Source organism: Trachinotus anak, unplaced genomic scaffold (assembly GCF_046630095.1).
Source record: "Trachinotus anak isolate AG129_WGS33_773 ecotype Australia unplaced genomic scaffold, CSIRO_AGI_Tana_v1 ptg000017l, whole genome shotgun sequence".
Classification (NCBI taxonomy): domain Eukaryota; kingdom Metazoa; phylum Chordata; class Actinopteri; order Carangiformes; family Carangidae; genus Trachinotus; species Trachinotus anak.
The window spans coordinates 802,084-824,173 of record NW_027273868.1 but is presented as its reverse complement, the minus strand read 5'-3'; the positions used below and the strand labels follow the sequence as shown (position 1 = coordinate 824,173).

Below are 22,090 nucleotides of genomic sequence, written 5' to 3'. Positions count from 1 at the left end.
GTGTGTGTGTGAGACCTGAGGTCCTCAGGGTCCTCTGTGTCCTCAGCAGCTGTCTGAGTATGTTCAGGACCAGAGGCTGTGAAACAAGAAACACCACATTATCCTGGACACATTGATCCAGTTTAAAAGCTAAAAAATAAACATATAGTCTGTAATCATATCTATATGTCTCAACATCTTGAGACATGTAGATACATACAATTGTCAGTATGGAAGAAAATCAGTCATTTGACCAGGCACATGGTTCAAAAGGGTTGTACTTTGTCTCTTAATTATGCATGTGAGTGTTTTGGGTGAAATATGCAATAAACAAATTAGAGTGCAATCTCCTATTCCCTTTAAAAGCCAGGTACGCCCACACTGTTGTTATAATTATGTCTCCTCCTAAACCCAACCGGTCGAGGCAGCCCACCCTGAGCCTGGTTCTGTTGGAGGTTTCTTCCTGTTAAAAGGGAGTTTTTCCTCCCCCCTGTTGCCAAGCGCTTGCTCTTTGTGGGAACTGTTGGGTTTTTCTCTGTAACAAAGTAAGGTCTTGACCTTACCCTGTAAAGTGCCTTCAGATAATGTATATTATGATTTGGCGCTATACAAATAAAATTGAATTGAATTGAATTGATGCACCCTTACAATAACACTGAAATACTGTGCCATTGACGTCAGACAAGATTTTTGTTGGTCCATAGCACAACCGCCTTCTGCTGCCCCAAGATAGCAATACACCAACAAAGCGCCTGATGCATGGGTGGATGGGTGTATTTGTTTTTTAAGCTAAGTGGGTGTGGGATGGCCAAACAACAACTGTTTGGTCTGAAACTAGCAAAGACACTTGTTTCGTGCTTGGCACCACTTTGCACTGGATGTAAGATAGGGCCCTTAGTCTTGTTATTTGAATACAGGGATGTACTTACCATACTCATTTTGGTACAATTCAGAGCCCTTGGCTCCCTCCCCAGCAGCAGTGGCGTCAACATCTGTTTCTCCATTGCTCTCTGGACTGTACAATGTCAAGAGCAAGACATTTTTCAATTATTTATAACCTGTGTAACAAACACCTCTAAAACCTTTCCACAAAAAAGAATAGAATATATAGGATAACACATTAATTAATAAATTAATGAATGACACCAGTATGTCCATTAAAAAAGTGACAAAAGCAGAGTGATTAGTATGACATGAATGTCATACCAATCACCAATCATCTTTCATACTGACCTTGGTGTGACAATGGCTTTAGGTGGTGCTACCACTTCAGGTGTGAGTGGCTCATCATCCAATGTCTGAGATGTACACAGCATGTCATTGGCACTGCTGGTACCTGACAACTCCGTCACTGGACCTGCAGCGGCCTCAATTGCCTCATCCAGCTCCCCTTCCACAGTACTGCCTGGGTGGTCAGAAGATGAAGTATCTGGGTCTGTGGGAGTTTTGGGGGGGATGTCACCAGGCTGGGACAAAGCAGAGCTGCAACAGGACAAGGAATGGAGAATCAAAGGGAAGGAAACAACATATACCATCCAACAGCCCTGTTGGAGTCTCTTACCTAATTTTTAAGCTAAATATAAGCCAGAGTCTTTAATGTTTACTGTAGATGTAACTACATTTTACAAGCACCACAGATTCCTATGACAACACCTGATGTCTAGTGTGGTTACTTTCGAGTAGACAAGGCACATGCCTGTACATGGACTCCCCCAGTGGCCGACTGGTGTCAAAGCAGTCAGGGAGGATGATGATGTAGTCCTCTGAAGAGGTGGAGGAGGAGCGACTTCTTGTCCCTTCTTTCTTGTCCTCTCCCTCTTTCTCCTTCTCCTCTGGCTCTTTCTCTCTCTCCTTCACCCTGGACTCCACACAGATGCTCTCCATGTGGGACTCTTCAGCCTCATCTGTTATGGGATCAAGAAAGTGAAAAGCATTCACTGACAATTTGGGGGGCGACACTATGGGGAAGACAATTGCTATCAAATGTTGTTTAGTCTAACAGGCGTAATTAATAAGTATACGATTGAATGTTTAATCAGAACACACAGGACTGAAAGGACTGTGACCCATTAAGATTAATTTTTGGAAATATGTTTTTTCACTTTTTCACGAGATTAACATCAGTCTCATATCTGTTAAGTCCAGGCTGAATTCAGGATGTGGTTAACCGAGGTTAACATAAAGACTGGAAGCAGGGGGAAACAGCTAGCCTGGCCCTGTCTAAAGTTCAAAAATACTATGAGTCAAGTCAACTTTTATTTATCATAGTGCCATTGGAGCAGGGTATATCTCATATTGAGCAGGTCTATAGAACAGTTTAATTGTTGGCCTTTTGTCTTGTATTGTTGTGGTGCTGAACAGACAGCTCCTGACTGTGACCTTATATGCATTTTTTATTTGTTAGAATATTCTTTGGGCGCAAGGACAGAGGGTTTCGTATGTTCTACAAACTGTTGAGCTCCTTGAGACAAATTTTTGATGTGTGACTGTGGGATATGTAAATAAAATTTGACTTGCCTTTGTCTAAATACATGGAGGCTGTCCATACCTCATCCTATACCTATGGAAAACTACTGTAATCAAACTGTTCAGTGCCCAAAACCACATATATGACATATGATGTTACTGTGGATGTGTGAAATGGACTACATATTCATGGCAGCTATATTCCCTGGTTTCACTGAGTTATGTCTGGGGAAAACTATAGCAGATCGATGAGATAAAAAGATCATGCTACTCAGCTTTGCCTTGACAACTAAAGTTTAACATTAAGGTTATTTAGAGAAGGGAATGCTACTTTAACTAAAACACAAGCAGAAAGGACACCTGACTCTTCAACTTGTACACCATCAAAATGATCTGGTCAACTACAAGTCAAGTCCTTTTTCATGTCTGTAGTGACTACATTACCTCTGCCAAGGTGGTTATGTTTTCATCTGTGTCAGTCAGTTATTTAGTTAGTTAGTTATTCAGCAGGAATACACCAAAAGTCCTGAACTGATTTGAACCAAACTTGGTGGAGGGGTGGAACATGGGCCGGGGAAGAACCTATTAAATTGCAGGTCCGGTTAAAGGAGCAGAGCTTGTTCTCACTTCCCTTAACACTGCAAGGGCATTTTTGTAAAAATGTGGCCTTGGTGGAGGCATGTGTTCTACTGAGTGCCATTCTAGTTGATTCTGTTGTTGTTACTGCAAATGAATGAAGGACAAATACTATCAATACAGGTGAAGGAAATAACACAGTCTCTTTTGTTACTCAGTGAACTGTGTATAAACACTCTTTTCTCAAAGTCAAAATCTCTGTTTGTAGAAACAATTCAATTAAATCACTGTATGATTCACAAGTCAGGACTAGCAATTCCAAAGTCAAGATCAAGTTCAAAACTTTGTGTTTGAATCCTAAACAAATCATTATGGACCCCAAACACATTTAATGAAATTTTGCATTTTTACAGCATTACAGTTGGTGTGTGCTTTGGTCTATTATTGCTAGTTTGATAGCATTTTATTACATTTGAATAGAGTTCTGAATCCCTCATATACTCCATTCAATTTCAGCTTTCAGCATCATCTGTAACATGAGTTAGGAATAAGTAGGTTTGGCTGAGAAAGCAGAAACACTTTGAGTGGTAGACTGAAAATGAGATGAGGAACAGAAGTCATTAAATACTGATTGCATATGTATCTGTCCAATCAAAAAACTGTTGTAGATTATTTGTCATTATTCAGCTCACCAACTTATGAAATAAATCAAAGTTTAACTGGAAGAATTCAACAACTGAAACTGACATGATGCAGCTAGACTGTTCCACTAGAGACAAGTCACCACTGTTTGTTTTGTTGAAACTACAAAACAGTTCAATAATGATACTGAAGTAGTGTGACAGAGTGATGCTTCTTTTCCCTGGCAGACACTAGGTTTGCTGAGAGAACATTAATCAGAGAACAGTGAAAGTTTTACTTTGTCCTTTGGGTAAGTAACTTACATCATTAACATTAGCTACAGCTGATATAACCAACAATTTGTTGGTTTAAATTTTAAAATAATTGAATATCTTAATGTGATTTTTTTGCTGGTGTATACACACAAGCACAGTTTGAACAGCTGATTTACTGCATAGTTTTATTCTATATTCTACGTCAAAAGGCTGAAGTCCAAGTGAAGTCATGAGTTACTGTTGTGAATTTAAAATCCTTACATAAAATTTAATTTCTGATAGTATTTATGGTCTGCAGTTTATCAGAAATAGTCATCCAGTGTATTGACTTGAATTAAGTAGCCCTAAATAGAAGTTTTTATTATTTTATTGTTACTGTTTAATAAGCAGAGTGGCATTTCTGCAAAGAATTAAAAAAAAAACTGTCCAATCAGGAACTGCTGGTGTGAAATCTGAGTCAAATCTTATCTCATCTCACCAACTCAACCACTATGTCTTCTGCTGTCACCTGTGGCTGTGTGGTCCTGCAGCATGGAGGCACTGGCCAAAGCATGGAGCAGGGTCGGTGCTGAGCTGGGGCCAGGCCCTGGGGTCAGAGCCACAGACATGGGAGCTTTCAGAGGGGAAGGGAGGGAAGCCTTCAGCGTAGCTGGTGGTTTCAGGGTGCTGTTCAAACTGCCAGGGCTACTGTCTGGGGTCTCCTCTCTTTTCATGGTTTTACTCTTCACACAGGCGGAGGAGCTGCCCTGAGCGGCTGGATGCGCCACTAAGAGCAAACAGGAGGAGCAAACAGGAGGATGACTTTTCGACACTGTACTGTAATACTTTTTCTTTTCAGGATCAGACTAAAATCCAATCAGAATTATAAATGTAGAAGCAGATTTCACACCCTGTAGTTGTGAGTACAAGGTATATCAGCATACTGTATCACCACAGGTTTGAAGCATGCTATTTACAAAGACAAAAGCAACTTTTAAAGACATATTTCATGAGCTACATTTGCTCACATGTAAGACCAGTACTTGTTTTCACCACAAATTTTATTAGTTGCAGGGTGACTGAAATGTCCAGGTTCAGATAACTATTAGCACCATGTGAAGTATGAATGTATTCCTGCTCCTGGTTTTACAAAATGTATTTTTTCCAGGTTCCAAAATGATCAGTTTTTAAATTAATTATTACTGTACAACAGGGATCTTCAATCCTTTTTCCTCTGAGAGCTCCATGTGTCTTTTATTACTGGTCACATTTATTCACACATGGTATCAAAACACTCAAACTGATCTCCACACCAAATCAGATGAAGGAAGATAATTTAACAAGTCATTACAGTAAATATCAATATCCAAAACTCACATTTTGTACCAAATACATCTTAAACACCATCAGTGTTCATTTCTGTGTCAAAAATCTGAGTCATGAGTCAGTCAAACCTGAACACACAGACATGATCACACCTGTGCAAATAAACATTCATAAATCTGCTTAGAAGTCATAGAAAAAGAAAGCTCCTTAGTAAGTAATCCAGTAATAGTTGTCAGTACATCCAATGGTACATAACAAACAGGAATTTAAAATAGCTAATTCAATACACTTAATTTTCAAAAATATAAACAAACACCTTATCTCACTTAATCCATGTTCCGTTAGCCAGAAGAGTTGCTATCACTGCATGTCACCCACGGCGTATCTGACTTATTTGACTGACAACTGACAAATAATACATTGGTGTTGAAGAGGGGTGATCTATCTGTGTGTTTGACTAAATTGCATGTGGTGTGGATTTACTGAGTGAAGTTGTGTTGCTTAAAGTTTGTACTATGTGTCCATGGTTCGACTATAGTCTTTGAGCCTATGGGTGAGCTACTCTAAAACAGGGGGTGGACCCCTGCTTTACATACTCTTATTTTAATTACGTTACATACTATTACATTTTAAATGTTTTTCTTTCTTACATTTTCCTCTAAAATGAAATTCTGCTACATCCTAATGTATGCTGGGAAAAAAAGTCCTAGAATCAAATTTGAGGCGATCTAAAAAACAGCATTAAAAGGACAGCTTCAGACCAGTGACCTGTCTTCAGACCTGTAAAGCATTTACATTTAATCATTTGGCAGATGCTTCTATCCAAAACAACTTACAATTGAGAGACTACAAGACTACCTTTAGCTGTTCCCAGGCGGGACCCTCTCAGGGGGGCATGGTCAGGGGCCTCCTCCAGGGTCATTGAGCGAATCACAGTCTCACAAACAAACTGAGTCCCGCTGATGTCATCCTCCCCTTCCTCCTGAGCTGGTACTCCGTCTCCCTCAGCTTCAGGGACCACCCCATGGGGGACATCTGAGGACCAGTAACAAGAGGACAAATATTCTGAAGTGCAGACCAGAGACCTCATTTATCATCCCTGACACCTGTGTATCCTCATTTCTACTCGCAGAATCAAATTTTATGAGTATCTTATAGTGCTTTTGTTTTTTTCTTTTTAAAAAAACTTGATTTTTTAATGTTTTTTTGTACAAAACATGGGCAGCATCGGTGTAATGAACAAAAGTAGGTATGGGTACAATATATTATGGCTAAGTAATACAAATGCTAGCCATGTAGTGCCCTTATAGACACAAAAGAAACAACAAAAAAGGAGAAAAGAACAAAAGTATATGTACACATATGTCTGCGCAACTGATCTCACGAGTATACATATTCACCTACACCCATATGTCTAAATAATCGTACACATTCATACTCAGTCACGCACACACACATGAACACTCATAGGAACAAAACATGAGAGAACAGTGGGGCTGCGAGTAGGTTGTATGTCATACATTACAGCAATATAGTTGCAATATTATTTTCCTTAAAACCAAAATAAATAAAGCATTAAGGTTGGTTATTACCTCTTCTTGTAATATAAGTACTCCATTTTTCCCAGAGGGCATCACCTTTGTCCCTTTGTAATCTGAGACTATACGTCAGTAGTTCCATTGTTTGGATGTCCTTCATTATGGCCTCCCACTGATTAACCGTGGGAGGTCCTGTGTTGAGCCATCTTCTTGTTATGGCTTTTTTGCTGACTGCCATGAAGATTTTTAGGAGGTATCTGTCTTTTTTTGGTAATTCTGTGTCCATATTGCCCAGGTAGAATGATAAACAAGTGAAATTAAAATTATGCTGCAAGACTTCACTGATAATACTTTGAACTCCTGCCCAGAATAATTTAAGCGTGGGACAGCTCCAAAATATGTGTGTATGATCTGCCATACTGTGTCTACACCCTCTCCAGCATGTTGGTTGTAGTACTGTCTGTTTAGACTTCTGCTGTGGTGTTTGAAGAATCAGATAAAGTTTTCCAGGAAAAATCTCTCCACAGTTGTGAGGCTGTAGTAGTGATTTGTGTGTTAATTACATTTGTCCAGTCTTCAGAAGTAATTACGATTCCCAGCTCTTTTTCCCATTTCGCCTTAATATAGTTTGTTGAATGATCTCTTAATTCAGCTATATGTCTATACAGTTCACCAATAATCTTTCTGGACAGTTTTGTATTATAGGCTTTGATAAACATTTTGGTAATACCTGATATATTTTCCTACACAAGTCCTTTAATGTTCTTATCAAGGTAGTGCCGGAGTTGGAGGTACCTATAGAAATCCTGCCGAGCAAGGCCGTAGTTATCAGATATGGTCTTGAAGTCTATAAATTCCTGGTTTTCGATGAATAGACATAATGTGGAGAGTCCTTTACTCGTCCATTGAGTGAAGCCTCCATCATTCATACCTGGTTTGAAATCTGGGTCATGGGTTGGCCACATTAAAATTCAAATTTCTTTCTGAATGTTAAGTTGTTTCACCAGGCCAAACCAGGTTTCTATAGGGAATCTAACCCACTGGCTCTGGATATCATGTTGTTTAGCCGCCACTGGGCTTCCTAAAAGGCTCTGTATAGGCCTGTCTGACAGTGATAACTCAACATCTTTCCATTTTGCGAAGTAGTCTTTATTGCACCAGATCAGCAGTGGTCTTATTTGTGCCGCTAAGTAGTAATCTTTGAGCCTCGGTAGGCCCATCTCCCCACTACACCTTGGCAACTGTAAAGTTTTGTATCTCACCCTGGGAACTTTTCCATTCCAGATGAAACGGGATATCATCTTATCCCATTCCCTAAACTGACTATCAGGGACACAAATGGGTAAAGACTGAAACAGATAGAGTAATCTGGGTAAAATATTTGTTTTTATTGTCATAATTCTGTTACCAAGGTCTAGGGGCAGAGAGGCCCATCTGTCTAGATCTTCCTTTACATGTGAATTAATTCTTACATAGTTTTCAAAGAATAACTGTGGTATATCCTTAGTTAATTTAACGCCTAAGTATTTAATAGAGGTGGACTCCCAGTTAAACCTGTACTTGTTTTTAAGTTCTAATGATGGTACAAAATTATATGTCAGGGCTTGTGTTATATCGACGTTAAGGGAGTAGCCTGACAGGTGTCCATACACCTGCAGGGGATCCATTAATCTTGGGATTCCTAACTCTGGGTTTTTTAGGCTGACCAACACATCATCCGCATAAAGACATATTTTGTATTCTATACCTTTTATTGTGATGCCCTCAAGGTCAGGATTCTGTCTCACAGTCTGAGCAAGAGGTTCAATGAGAAGGTTAAAGAGCACTGGGCTGGCTGGGCAGCCCTGGCGACAGCCGCGTTGCAGGTGGATAGTTTTTGAAAGGCGTCTAGGCGTCCCAAGCCCTTAATTCTGGCTACGGGGGACGTATATAGTGTTTTGATCCCTTTCATGAACTTCTCATGGAAGCCAAATTTTTCCATAGCTGCATAAAGAAATTTCCATCCCACCGAATCAAATGCCTTTTCCGCATCCATACAAAGTAGAATAGCTCCAATTTTTTCCTTTTTATGTGTTCAATGGTGTGGAGGGATCTCCTTATGTTGTCCTGTGTTTGTCTACATTTAATAAATCCAGTTTGATCTTCGTCAATCAAAAAAGGGATCACTTCCTCCATTCTTTTAGTTAAAATAGTTGCATATAATTTATAATCTTGATTTAAAACACTGATAGGTCTGTAAGAGCCGCATTCTTTCGGGTCCTTGCCGTCGTTTGGAATCACTGAGATGGTAGCCTCCCTCCAAGACGGGGGGATGACTCCCTCCCTCAGGGTGTAATTGAAGCTTCTATGTAGTATTGGTATTAATTGCTCCCTCAGTGATTTATACCATTACCCTGGAAATCCGTCTGTCCCTGGAGACTTACAAGACTTCAGGGAGGAGATCGCCTTGTCGATTTCTTCAGCTGATAGTTCTTTTGTTAATTTTTCATTTTGCAATTTCCCCAAGGAGGGCAGATCCAATTGGCTCAGGAACTCTTCTACTTTAACAGGTTCAAACGATGTGGGTTGGGTATACAGGGTCTGGTAAAATTTCTTGAATGCTTCTGTATTCCCTCTAGTTTATATGTGACCTTTTTAGTGGCAGGATCCCTAATCTTAAAGAGTGTATTTTCTGATTGCTGTTTTCGCAGCCTCCAGGCTAACAGCTTGGATGCTTTCGAGCCTGCCTCGTAGTATCTCTGTTTTGTAAACCTGAGATTTTTCTCTACTTCATCACAGTAAATCTTATCTATTTCTTGTTTGAGTGGTCTCATCTGTAGAAGTAATTGTGGATCTTTACTTTTACTATGTTGCTGTTCCAGTTTTTTTAGTTGTTTCTGCAGGTTTAACAGTTTTTGAGTTTTCATTTTTTTTATGAATGCAGATTCTGAAATAATTTTCCCTCGCAGGACTGCTTTGGCAGCATCCCACAACATCACTGGGTTCACATTACCGTCATCATTGTCTTCCAAATATGTTTTTAATTCTTTCTTTATTTTCCCTTTAAACTCAGGGCTGTTTAACATGCTTACATTTAATCTCCATGTTGTCACTTTGGGTCTAGTATCTAGATGTAACTTCAAGTGGACACTAGAGTGATCTGATATATCTCTCTGGTTTATCTCACATTCCTTTAGCCTGTGCGTCTCTGAGTTATGCATAAGTAGATAGTCAATTCTTGAATGTGCATTATGATTGAATAGAAAGTAAACTGCCTATCTTGATGGTGGAAATCCCTCCAGACGTCTATCAAACCCAGGTCTTGAATTCTCCTTTTAATCCATCTTTCAGTAGGGGTGATTTTCCTTTTTTGATTAGTTGTGTCCAACTTTGGGTTCAAAATTACGTTAAGGTCTCCTGTACAGATCAAGACTCCGGTAGATTGGAATGCTATTAAATCAAATATTCTCTTGTAAGATGTTTTGTTGCTGCCTGGAGGCGCATATACATTCAACAGGGTCATGTCCTTATCATCTAATTTGCCCTTTACCATTATAAACCTGCCCTCCTTGTCTTTAATCTCTGCCTGGAATTCAAAATGAACCTTGTTTGGTATCAAAAAAGCCACACCCCTCTTGTGTCCTGCTTTAAAAGATAAATAGTAAGTATGTTTAAAACCCATACTCTTTATCTTTTCATGCTCCTGATCTGTTAGATGGGTTTCTTGAGAAAATGTAATTTGTGCCTTTTCCCTTTTTATTTTGGATATTGCTTTGCTTCTCTTGACAGGAGTCGACAAACCATTGACATTTAGGGTAATAACCTTAAATTCTTTGTTACTCAGCTATAAACCGGTATTCTCCTGGACACTCACTCGCTTCCCCTGAGAACAGCAAATAAGAATCATGAACAGTAATAACAGAACAGTCAAGATAGTAAAACGTTACAATAAACAAAAAAAGGTCTTCCATGTAAGAGGTAATCCCTGAACCTCTTGTATAGGGGGATGTTTCAGCCGCTGAATTGCGGGGCCCCCTCAGGTTGTTTGAGTGGGTGGCTGTCATTCCAACACCACAGTCTCTTATAGTGCTTGAAAATGTGAGCTATGTGAGTGTAACCAATAGATAATAAAGTGTCATTCATTTTTGTTTTCATTTGTGAAAAAAAATTTCTTTCAGACCAAGAATATAGCGTTAATGCTTATATTTCATCTTATTTCTATGCATCACTTATTACTTGTGACTCCATGTAAGAGTTCCAGATGATCCTTTAATGACATTCATTAGTGATCAACTCTTTTGGTACCAAATTAAAAAAGCCATATAAAACAAATTTGTGATCTATTAATGACAACGATGCAACATAGCATCATTTCAACCAAACCTTGGATGTGCAAGGTAGGGTGATCTAGACTAACTGTGCACTCATATCATTCTTGGTGTAACTGCATTCACTTGTGATAAATAATTGTATGACAAATAAATATGTAAATAGTGGGAATTTTATAGAACACTGTAAAATACAATAACAGTTGTATCTCTGCAAGAATACACAAAATGACATCTTATGACCATAAATCTGTTGCCATGGCGCATGCTGGGAGGGATGCCTACACACCTGTTCCTGTGATGCTGCAACATCTCCAATAAACTCCAAGAAGAACTTAAAAAAAGTATGAACAGGAAACATTACCCATGATACTATTGATGACTTCCGTCTCTTCCTGGATCAAACCCAAAGAGGGACTGCTCTTGTGCTGCAGGTGGCCATCTTGAGGAAGAGGGGACATGCAGGGAGTCATGTCTGGATGGAGGAAATGAGGACATAAACAGAAAATTTACTGAACTCAAGTCTGTTTGTTAGTCATGTCTCTACTGATAACAAAAAATGTATATGAGTGGAGCATTCTATTGTCCCATGCTCCGTTTTTCACTCTGCTGAAATATCAGTCTTCATCATTGATACCAGACACCAGCAGCATCAGGATCAGCTTTTTAACACATTGTAGCAATTAATGTGTGACTTGAGTATCTCAATTATGATGTACAATGAATAATGAATAAACAGTTGACATTTGCATGTTGTTACCTTGCATGTGTAAATTCTGATTTTAAAACTTTGGAGTCCCTGAGAGTTCAAGGTGTGGCGTTATTGATGTATGGACCAGTAGGGGGAGCCTAAGGTTAAGGGCACGGTTGTGTGATGAGAGAGAAAAGAAGAGCTGTCGGGGACATAACTGAAGTTCCAAATAAAGATGAGTTCAACTACAGTACAACTCACACTACGTTTTCTGTGTGAAAACAAGACATGGTGTCAAGAAGTGCTGTGAAATAAGTGAGCTGGACACATTCAACCTGCATGAAAAAAAAAACAGGGAGAGTTGGTGAGCAAGTTAAATGAGTACTGTAACAGCGGCAGCAGATTCGAGAGACTCCCCAAGCAAGCGCTTTTAACAGCCAGCTCCGAGGAGAATCAGGTGAATACTCTGATTTATTGCATGGGAGACGAAGCTGATGATGTTTTGAGAGGCCTGAAGTTAAGAGATGCAGACCAGCGGCAGTACACTAGGGTGAGGGACGAATTTCAGTTCTTCTTCGTGGTGAAAAAGAACATTATTTACGAATGAGCACGATTCAGTATGCGTAAGCTTTTCTCGTAGAAGAACAGCTGGGTCTGGGATGTGGACCAGGCAATAGCATTCAAAACCCTACAGAAGATGTTATCATCTCCTCCTGAGTTTGGTATTTATGACCCAAACAGAAACACTAAGGTGTCAGCCAATGCATCATCATATGGCCTAGGAGGTGTCCTTGTCCAGAAAGGAGAGGTAGGATGGAAACCTGTGGCTTATGCATCGCAAGCACTTACTTCAACCGAAAAAAGGTATGCACAGGTGGAAAAAGAGGCCTTGGCTCTCACAAGGGCTTGCGAATGGTTCAGAGATTTCCTCATTGGAAAACAATTCTGCCTTGAGACTGACCACACACCCCTTATCAGCCTGCTGGGAGGCCAAGCATGGGATCTTCTGACACTGAGAATCCAGCGATTCAGAATGAGGCTGACGCGCTATAAATACTCCATCGTTCGTGTGCTTGGGAAGTCGCTTTGGACAGCTAACACACTGTCAGGCTCACCTGTGACATCATGCATGTCTCCAGAAGAACGAGAACTCATGAAGAGCACAAACATTTATGTGGCCTGCGTCATAGAAAACCTACCTGTGAGCTCCACATACTTGGATAATCTGAGAGAGCAGCTAAAAGCTGACAATGTCTGCTCTTGGGTCATGAGGCTGTGCACAGAGGGATGGACATCGCATGCAAAACAAGAACCTGTGCTGAGAAGCTACTGGCCTTAGCGAGCTGGGCAGTGAAAGATGGCTTGCTGCTGAAAGGCATGAGACTTGATATACCTTCAGCAATGCGGAACGATGTGCTAGCCAAACTACATGAAGGACATCAAGGTATGATGAAGTGCAAAGAATGAGCTTGTCAGTCTGTGTAGTGGCCTGGACTCAGCCAGCAAGTAAACGAAATGGTGCTGAAATGCAGAACATATATACAAGAGCGGCAAAACCACAAAGAGCCACTCATACCATGTGAACGGCCTGAAAGACCACGGCAACAATAGGGAGCAGATTTGTTTGACCTGGGAGGCAAAACATACCTTCTAGTCGTTGATTATCTCTCCGGGTATGTTGAGATTGCACATTTGTCTCACACCAGGTCCACTGACGTCATTGTCCATCTAAAGTCAATATTTGCCCGTCACGGTATCCCTGAAGTCCTTACGTCAGATAATGGGCCACAGTTGTCTGGACAAGTTTTCACATCTTTTGCAGCCTCATATGTATTCAGACATGTCACCAGCATCCCAAAGTTTCCACAAAGTAATGGAGAAGCAGAGCGGGCTGTTCAGACTGTGAAAAACCTTCTAAAAAAGGCAGGAGACCCCTACCTAGCTCTACTCGCCTATTGGGATACACCTCTTCAGAGTGGATACAGTCCAGCTCAACTCCTCATGGACAGGCGTCTTCGCACCACAGTGCCAACACTTCCCTCTCAGCTACAACCTGCACTGACCAATAGCAGTGCATTTACTTTGAAGGAAAAGGAGAAGGGGTTGTCAGTGCTTCAGAATCACTCCACCCCAAGGTCTTATCTGGTGGATCTACCTCAAAGAGTGGTGAGGCATGACCATCAGCACCTTATACCTCTACACACACCAGCAAAAGAGACTGGGACTGTACTGCTGCAACAAACATCAGAGCCGACCCCAGAGCGGGCACCACTGTCACCAGCTTTGATACCCCACAAGGCACCAACAGAGACATTCACTCTCAGAACTAGGTCTGGCAGGCCATAGTTATACCTAGAAGGCTTAACCTGTGAAAAAAGAGAAACACTAACTGTGAAAGAAAAGTTAATAGATGCTCTAAATATGTTCTAGAAGAATTTCTGTGCAAAAGGAATGTGAGTTTATGTCAATGGTTAAAGCTGTGTATGCAGCTCGAGCACATTAAGGAAACTGTGTTAGATATAGGAACAGACCTTCCAACAAAAGAGGCAGAATAATCCTTTAAGGTCTGACAAGACAAAGGTGGTCTACCCTTCGGTCTCCAGAAAGGGGAGATGTGATGTTATTGATGTATGGACCAATAGGGGGAACCCAAGGTTAAGGGTATGGTTGTGTGACCAGAGAGAAAAGAGGAGTTGAGGGGGATTCAAAATAAAGACAAGTTCAACTACAGTATGACTCACGCTATGTTTTCTGTGTGAAAACACGACACAAGGCACTGCAACTTGTGAAAACATATGCAAATAGACAAAACACAAACACATTCAGAAATCATCCTCAATTTGACATCATATGTACTGCAAAAGCTTACAACCCAACCAAACTGACAAACTGAGCTGAAAATACTCACAACACAACCAAATACACAAACATGCTGCAAGTTGAACAGACGACAACAGAAGTGTTTTCAGGGGACACTAAAAGTAATGAACCTGACTGGGACACACTTGCTGTTCAATGCATTGTGACTTTTGAAGTTAAGAACATTGAACAACAAGCATGCAGGGATGTATCTGTTTAATACATGTATTATAATACATCAGTGCATGTGCCAGCTGGGTTCATCAGTCACTTTTAGAGAAATGAAGACATGGAATTCTTTCTTTCAGTAATGAAAGAATTAAATATACTTGGTTATTTAGATGGGAGAAAGTGCTGCAATGCAGACATACTGAAGTCTGTAGCACGCAGGTTATAGTAGACCAGTTTACCAGCTTGTACAGTGGAACAAGTCAGGTCAACAGCCACAGTCAAATAAATTTAAGGTTAATGATTTCATGACTGTCAGATTAACAATTTCAAAAATGCTGGTTTGTGCTTGTAAACATCATAAGTGCCTGTGTAAATAGCAAGCAGTAATCAGTAACCGGGATGCTGATACTTATCATATGTACAGGAATATGCGTAAATGTCATATCCTGAATATGATGAAAAAACCAAGATGAGCTTCATAATTGGGGTACTCATGTCCATGTACAATACACTCACCAACCACCAACGACTGGAATCCACTAAAACTCTTCTTACCAGCAGGGGTGTTGCTTGGGACACTCTCTAACTCTTGGACGATGTTGATGTCCAGCAGCTCGAAAGACAGAAGATCCTAACAGATAAACAACAATGCACAGCTAAAGATGCTTTACAGCTGTATTATGGAAAATGTGTGGGCTGCGTTTGATACTCAATTTTGACCATTCGATTTTTATCACGTTTTTCGTGAGTTCCCCAACTCTTGATAAATGAGTAAATCACTAGTACGAATTTAAGTCATTTATCAAGAATTAACAGGGCGACCCAACAGCTGAGTGGTTAGGGCACATACCGCATGAGTGGATAAGCTCTGAGCAGGCTAGTCATTCGTTCGACTCCTGACCTGCCCTCTCTTTGCTGCATATCATTCCCCTCTCTGTCCCTGCATTTCTTGTCACACTACACTATCCTAGCTAATGAAATAAAATGCACCATCTTATGGTTTAGGAGTGTTGGACAGACAAAATTTGTGGTTCGATGGGCCTTTTTTACCATGTTTGACATTTAATAAATTAAATGATTTATCAATTAATCATAAAAAGTGAGAAACAAATTCAAGAAAGGAAAAGAGAGGGCTTGATATAAATTAACTCAATTTTTTTTTAACATATATTTAGCATGTAACAAGAGATGATTGTATAATTACTACAGTGTGATTTGTTTGGCCCCAGGCTGCAGCCTATGTCCAAGTGTGATGATTGCAGATTTTATTACCTGTGCAGTGAGCAGGTCTACAGAGGGAATGTAGTACTCTTCTTGGCCCACTGACATTAAAGGTTGCTCCCTAGAACCTACACAGGCTTTTCCATCCTTTGCCAGTGGGTTCTTACCCTGCAGACAAAGACAAGTTATTTCAGTCAGATACACACCCATATCTACAGTATGTCTCTATGTGTGTGTATGTATCTGTCTGTGTGTATTTTAGTTTATTTATCAATATGCAAATATCTATTTAATTTTTGGCACTGTTTAATTTTCAAAAATGTCCTGTTTTCGTTCATCCACTCATTTAATCTACCTGTGGTGTGACACAGGGTGACACTAGTATCCCATCAGCCATCATGGGTGCTGGGGCCAAAGGGTCAACCATGATGCTGCACCACACCCTAGGACCAAACTGCTCTCCAGCATGGGCCAGACGCCAGTGGGAAGTGTAGGACCCCTCCAAGGCAGGAGCACACAGTGCAATGCTCACTATACCAACCTGGATACACAGAAAAAATTATGTGGATCATCGTCATCACAAGAAAGCAGTAGCATCTTGTATAATACAGTGCAAATGTCAGAGCAGGCTGACCATATCCTTGTGATCCATTGCCACAAAGAGAAAGTAAAAAAATATCTATCTGACAAATTCAGCATGCCCTCCTACAGATAAGTGAAAATGAAAACTTTCCTAATGCTGCCATCTCACCTGTCCTGGCTGAAGGAAGGGAACAGACACTTCTCTCCAACGGTCCCCAGATCCCACTGCTAAGTTTCCCCACATGAATTTCAGCTGAGGGAAGCAAAGAAAGCATAATATGATACTCAACTATCTGTGGGGACTTATTCAAATACAAACTATGCTATACAATATTTACTTTTACATTGGAAAGGAAAACATTATTTTATTAAAGCTGAACAAATTAATTATTCTGATAGCTTTTCATGGATTTTTAGCCTCTATCAGCTCACTGTTTGATGTTCACATTAGCACTAAACAAAAAGTATAGCTGAAGTTGATTATAATGTTAAGTTTTGCTTTGGTATTGTATATAAACCAAATAATTCTGGGGAACATGAATGTCTGTACTAAATTTCACGCAATCCATCCAATTATTGTCAAGATGTTTCAGTAAGTCATTGGGTAGGAATCGTGCCAATCCATGTGGTAAATGTTGAGACTTTTCCTGTTAGCAATGCAACACAAAAAATCAGAGGATCACCAAAGTCAGTAGGATTCATCCTCCAGGGACCATGAATGTCTGCACCAAAATTTATGGCAATCCATCCGATTGTTGTTGAGACAATGTCAATTTCGTGGTGGCATAAAATCAAGGCATCACCAAAGTCATTAGGATACATCCTCTATAAAGCAGACGTTGTACCAGACTGTTGTGGTGAAGAGGCTCTAGGCTCTAGAGCGCATACCACGAGGCTATAGTCCACACCATAGCGGCCATCGTGGCTCTCTGCTGCATGTCATCCTCTCTTTCTCTCCCTGACTTTCCTGTCGCTATCGGAATAAATAACTCTGGGATGCGCTGGGACACATTTGAATGGATGTATTATAATACATGTACAATAATGCATCCATGCACACCTATTCAGTGCTTTTACCTTTGAAAGTCACAATCCTTGAACAACAACTTCATCCCAGCCAGGTTCAGCACTTTTTAGTGTCCCCCTGGAAACACTTCCATGTTGTGAGTATTTGCAGGAGTGTTGAATCAAATTGATGATAACATTTTCAGAATTTGCTTGAATTTTGTCTGTTTGTATGTGTTATCCTAAGTTGCAGTGTGTTGAGCCGTCAGGGCCACTTTAGACCTGAACCCAGATAAGCGGCGGAAAATGCATGGATGGACCACAGAGGTGGACGGACCAACCAATCGAGACTGTCATCTCTGGAGCTATACTGACATTTTTTAGCAGTGAATTAATAATCTTAAAAATCCAGCAGGATACAGATACTGGGCAGATGGCTTTGATTAAAGGATATTCACGGTTTTTAGAAGATGACTCTTAATTCTTTCAGTGGCACTCTGATCTTTTGCCAAGTGTCACTGTTAGGTGAAAATGTCTCTATATCCACAAAGTTTTAAAATCTAATAAAGTCCTCTATAATCTCCACTGAGCCCATTCATACTTCCCACAAGATTACCTCCTTTCATTTTGGACATGACATTTCCCTTTTCGGCATAATCAAGCAAGAACAAAAGATATATCCTAATCCAACAAGCAGTTAGCCATGAGGTCTCAACATGCTGACACTCCTAAGAGGTTAAACACTTTTTATTTAAGTGACCCCATGAAAAAAGAGCAGATGGCTACTCCAGAGGTCTTCACCTTCGTATCAGCACTCCAGCTGATAGTTCCAGTGTTCCTCATCTTCCAGTATTTAATAAACTTGGTCCCAGGGCGCAGTCGGGTTCCATCAGGGAGGTTTTCATCCAGAAATGCAGCTGTCATGGCTGGAACCACCAGTGGACAGGGACGTTTTGGACGCCTGGACAAGACATAAAATCCATTTGTCCTGCATCCATACTGAGTTGTTCTTTTAATGATAAATATATTTTTTTTTACCATGGTTCAGGCTATGATCATGTATTGCACTTCCCAGCAAATTTAAATGGATCTATATTTGGAACTTGAACCCACAACAGCAGTTCCCAACCTTTTTTTGTCAGTTGTACCCCCACATCCCCCGCCATCATCTACCATTTCAAGCATTTTATCCATTATCCAGTCATGTATTTCACACATTTATCCATCTTATGGCTGATGCAATATGAGGATATAATTTCATTTTTATTTTTATTCAAATTGTAATTTATATTTTTTTCCAGGTTTCTCCACTGGCGACTAAGAAGTACACCCTGGTTCAATGACCTACAACAGTTATTAAATTATTTTCTTCATTTAGTGAGGGAATTCTTTTTCTCTATTGGCTATTCCAACCTACTCTGGGCTGTTGTGCTGGGTGGCCCGAGGCTGCAAAAGGACAGGGGAGGAGCTTCCATCTCTGTGGGAGGAGCTCCACTGTATGCCCCGTCTTTCCATCCTCAGCTGTTTGCGGATTTCTTTGACCTCAGCCTTCAGCAGGCGTTTCTCTGCTTTCAGTCGCTGCTTCTCCGCTTTCCGGAAACTGCGATCACCTCGCCTGTAGAACCTAGAGGGTGGAACCATGCAACAATGGACAGAGATGACAATAAAGACAGCAACATGAAGATGCATATACAGACCACTGACCAAACTGGTCTTTCAGGTATAAACCCAAGGGTTCAAAGGGGCAGGGGACTCCTAAGCCAAACTCTCTGTATGAAGTTATACTTTCTACTAGAAAGTCAAAAAGCTCCCAATAAAATTTTGTATAGTGATCCCTAAGATTTTGTGTAGTATTATTACTGGAATACTGGATTACTAATAATTACTGGAATCTACAAATATAGGGTGGACATGTAAAATAGGAGTCAGACAGCCTCTGTCCATTTTGTGACATAACTGCATTACTCTAAAAATTACTGCATTACTCTGTAGTTAACAAGGCAGAAATTACATTTTTAGTCATACTAGCAGCATGACTGTAGAGCTGCCAATGATGGGCGATTAGTATGTCAATATCAAATGCTACCATACTAAACTAAAATAGTCAGCATAATTACTTTTTACATTTACTTCACCATGACTGCTTTACAGTTAGCACTACTGACGCTCACAGAGCAACTAGTCTGGCTGCAGATTCTTAGTTTTGTTTCTTGTTATTAGTGGTGGAATGTAACCAAATACATTTACAAGTACTCACACAAAACTGGGGTACTTGTCCTTCTGTATTTCCACTTCATGCTACTTTATACTTTTACTCCACTACATTTCAAGGTGAAAATTTGTTTTTTGTTGTTGTTGTTTGTTTGTCATGTTTATGCATCATTAATAGTAATATAATAGTGTATAATAAAATTTGTCTGTAGAATGAACACATTTACTTTTGATACTTATATTTAGATGATAAAACCTAAATTTTTTTCATGTGACACTTTCAATACTGTAATGGAGTATTTTTAGAAACCAGTATTGCTACATTTACTTAAGAGAAGATTCTGAATACTTTCTCCACCACATTTTGTCATATAACTATCAGCTTCTTTCTCGTCATGTCAAAACACATGATTAAAGAACTGAAGAAGAGGTAAGCTGCCCTGACTTTTGTTAAATATGACATTAAAATATTTAAAATAGATAAAATATAAAATATTTAATTGTAAACCTATTGTGGTGTCGTACTTGCTGTGGTCAGGAGCAGGTGATCCATGTTCTGGAATGGACAGAGGAGTCCTGGCTCTCACCAGGTTGTGACTGGGATCATGAGAGAAACTGCAGGGCTCGCATAGGGTACAGGAGGTGCACACACTGAGAGACAGAGACAGAGGTAAGATGGGCAGGAAAAAAAATAAATACACAGTGGGTGGAGAGACAGAGAAAGTTAGAAAATGGAAAAAAGAATTAAGTGTAATTCCAACTAAAGAACCGACACCACTAAGTTTCACAATCTACAGAGACAGAATTCACCTTAGAATCCGCAACACTGTCGACAAGTTGTTATTATGTAATTCAGCATATATCTATCAGCATATATCTATCCAGAAAAGGGCATATGGTAAGAACAGCAGAGAGGCCAAAGTGGTTGAATAATTCATCCATTAAACATGCAGTATGTAACTTCTGCCGTTAGGGGTAACTCAATCCAAGGATAGAAAAATAAAAAAATCCTCCTCCTCACCTACAAAGCCATTAATGGTCAGGCACCATCGTAACCTTGAAGAGCTTATAGTTCCCTGTTTTCCCAATAGGACACTTCGCTCTCTAAATGCAGGTCTACTTGTGGTTCCCAGAGTTTTCAAGAGCAGAATGGGGGGCAGAGCCTTCAGCTATCAGGCTCCTCTCCTGTGGAACCAGCTCCCAGTGTGGGTTCGGGGGGCAGACCCCCTCTCTACCTTTAAGATCAGGCTTCAAACTGTCCTCTTTGATAAAGCTTATAGTTAGGGCTGGCTCGGGTATGTCCTGAACCATCCCTTAGTTATGCTGCTATAGAGCTAGACTGCTGGGGGATTCCCATGATGCACTGGGCTCTCTCTCTCTCTCTCTCTCTCTCTCTCTCTACTACTTTATGCCATTAACTTTGTATTTTTTTTTTCTCTCTCCCCCATAGTTTGTGCTTCTCCTCTCTCTCCCTCTGTCTTTCCTCATTCTGCAGGTCTCTCTGCCTCTGGAGCAGCAGGATCCAGATCCACCAATACTCATCATTACTATTAGCCACTGTTATCTGTCATTATTATTGATAACACCATTACCTATACAGCTGTTCCTGGTCTCTCTCTCTCTCTCTTTTCTCCTCTCTCCTCCCCCCACCCCCCTTTTTTTCTCCTCCTAAACCCAACTGGTCGAGGCAGACCCCCCCCCACCCTGAGCCCGGTTCTGTTGGAGGTTTCTTCCTGTTAAAAGGGAGTTTTTCCTCCTCCCTGTCGCCAAGCACTTGCTCTTTGTGGGAACTGTTGGGTTTTTCTCTGTAACAAAGTAAGGTCTTGACCTTACCCTGTAAAGTGCCTTGAGATAATGTATATTATGATTTGGCGCTATACAAATAAAATTGAATTGAATTGAATCAAAACAATAACAAAAGAGGAAACTGGGTGACGTCATAAATAGCTTGATAGTGCTTCTGTGTGTGTGTATGAGTGAGAGAGAGCAAGCAGTAATGTGGAATTGAGTGAATCAATGCGTTGCCCACAGCTCTCCAGTGAAATATGGTTTTATCCATTAGAAATAGTAAAAATATTTTCAGTTTATTATGAAACTGTGGCGGGACTAATTAAACTGTGGCAGATGACACAAGTAGAGTAGGTGGTCCTTCAATGTGGCCACAACACATTTGCGTTCACTCTGCTAAAAGAATGTGGCCACATGTGGCCTAGACCACCTCTGAATGTGGTCTAAGTGATCGGATCTCAAAAGCGTCCTGAATGTGTCCTGGGTGCATTCAAA

General features: G+C 40.4%; 1 protein-coding gene across 8 annotated transcripts in view; it reads right to left on the bottom strand.

The window, feature by feature from the left end:
- The window catches only part of nbr1b (NBR1 autophagy cargo receptor b), a 64,947-nt gene that overhangs the window by 5,245 nt on the left and 37,612 nt on the right, over positions 1-22,090 (bottom strand). For all 8 annotated transcript variants that reach the window (XM_071501514.1, XM_071501511.1, XM_071501506.1 and 5 more), the window contains 14 exons: positions 20,333-20,458; positions 19,014-19,220; positions 18,398-18,557; positions 16,761-16,844; positions 16,365-16,550; positions 16,061-16,177; positions 15,344-15,419; positions 11,432-11,542; positions 6,081-6,257; positions 4,426-4,683; positions 1,676-1,883; positions 1,213-1,461; positions 909-994; positions 16-76 (listed from right to left, as the gene is read on the bottom strand). In XM_071501514.1, the coding sequence (XP_071357615.1) occupies positions 16-76; positions 909-994; positions 1,213-1,461; positions 1,676-1,883; positions 4,426-4,683; positions 6,081-6,257; positions 11,432-11,542; positions 15,344-15,419; positions 16,061-16,177; positions 16,365-16,550; positions 16,761-16,844; positions 18,398-18,557; positions 19,014-19,220; positions 20,333-20,458 (2,106 nt within the window). The remainder of the gene's footprint in view (positions 1-15; positions 77-908; positions 995-1,212; positions 1,462-1,675; positions 1,884-4,425; positions 4,684-6,080; positions 6,258-11,431; positions 11,543-15,343; positions 15,420-16,060; positions 16,178-16,364; positions 16,551-16,760; positions 16,845-18,397; positions 18,558-19,013; positions 19,221-20,332; positions 20,459-22,090) is intronic.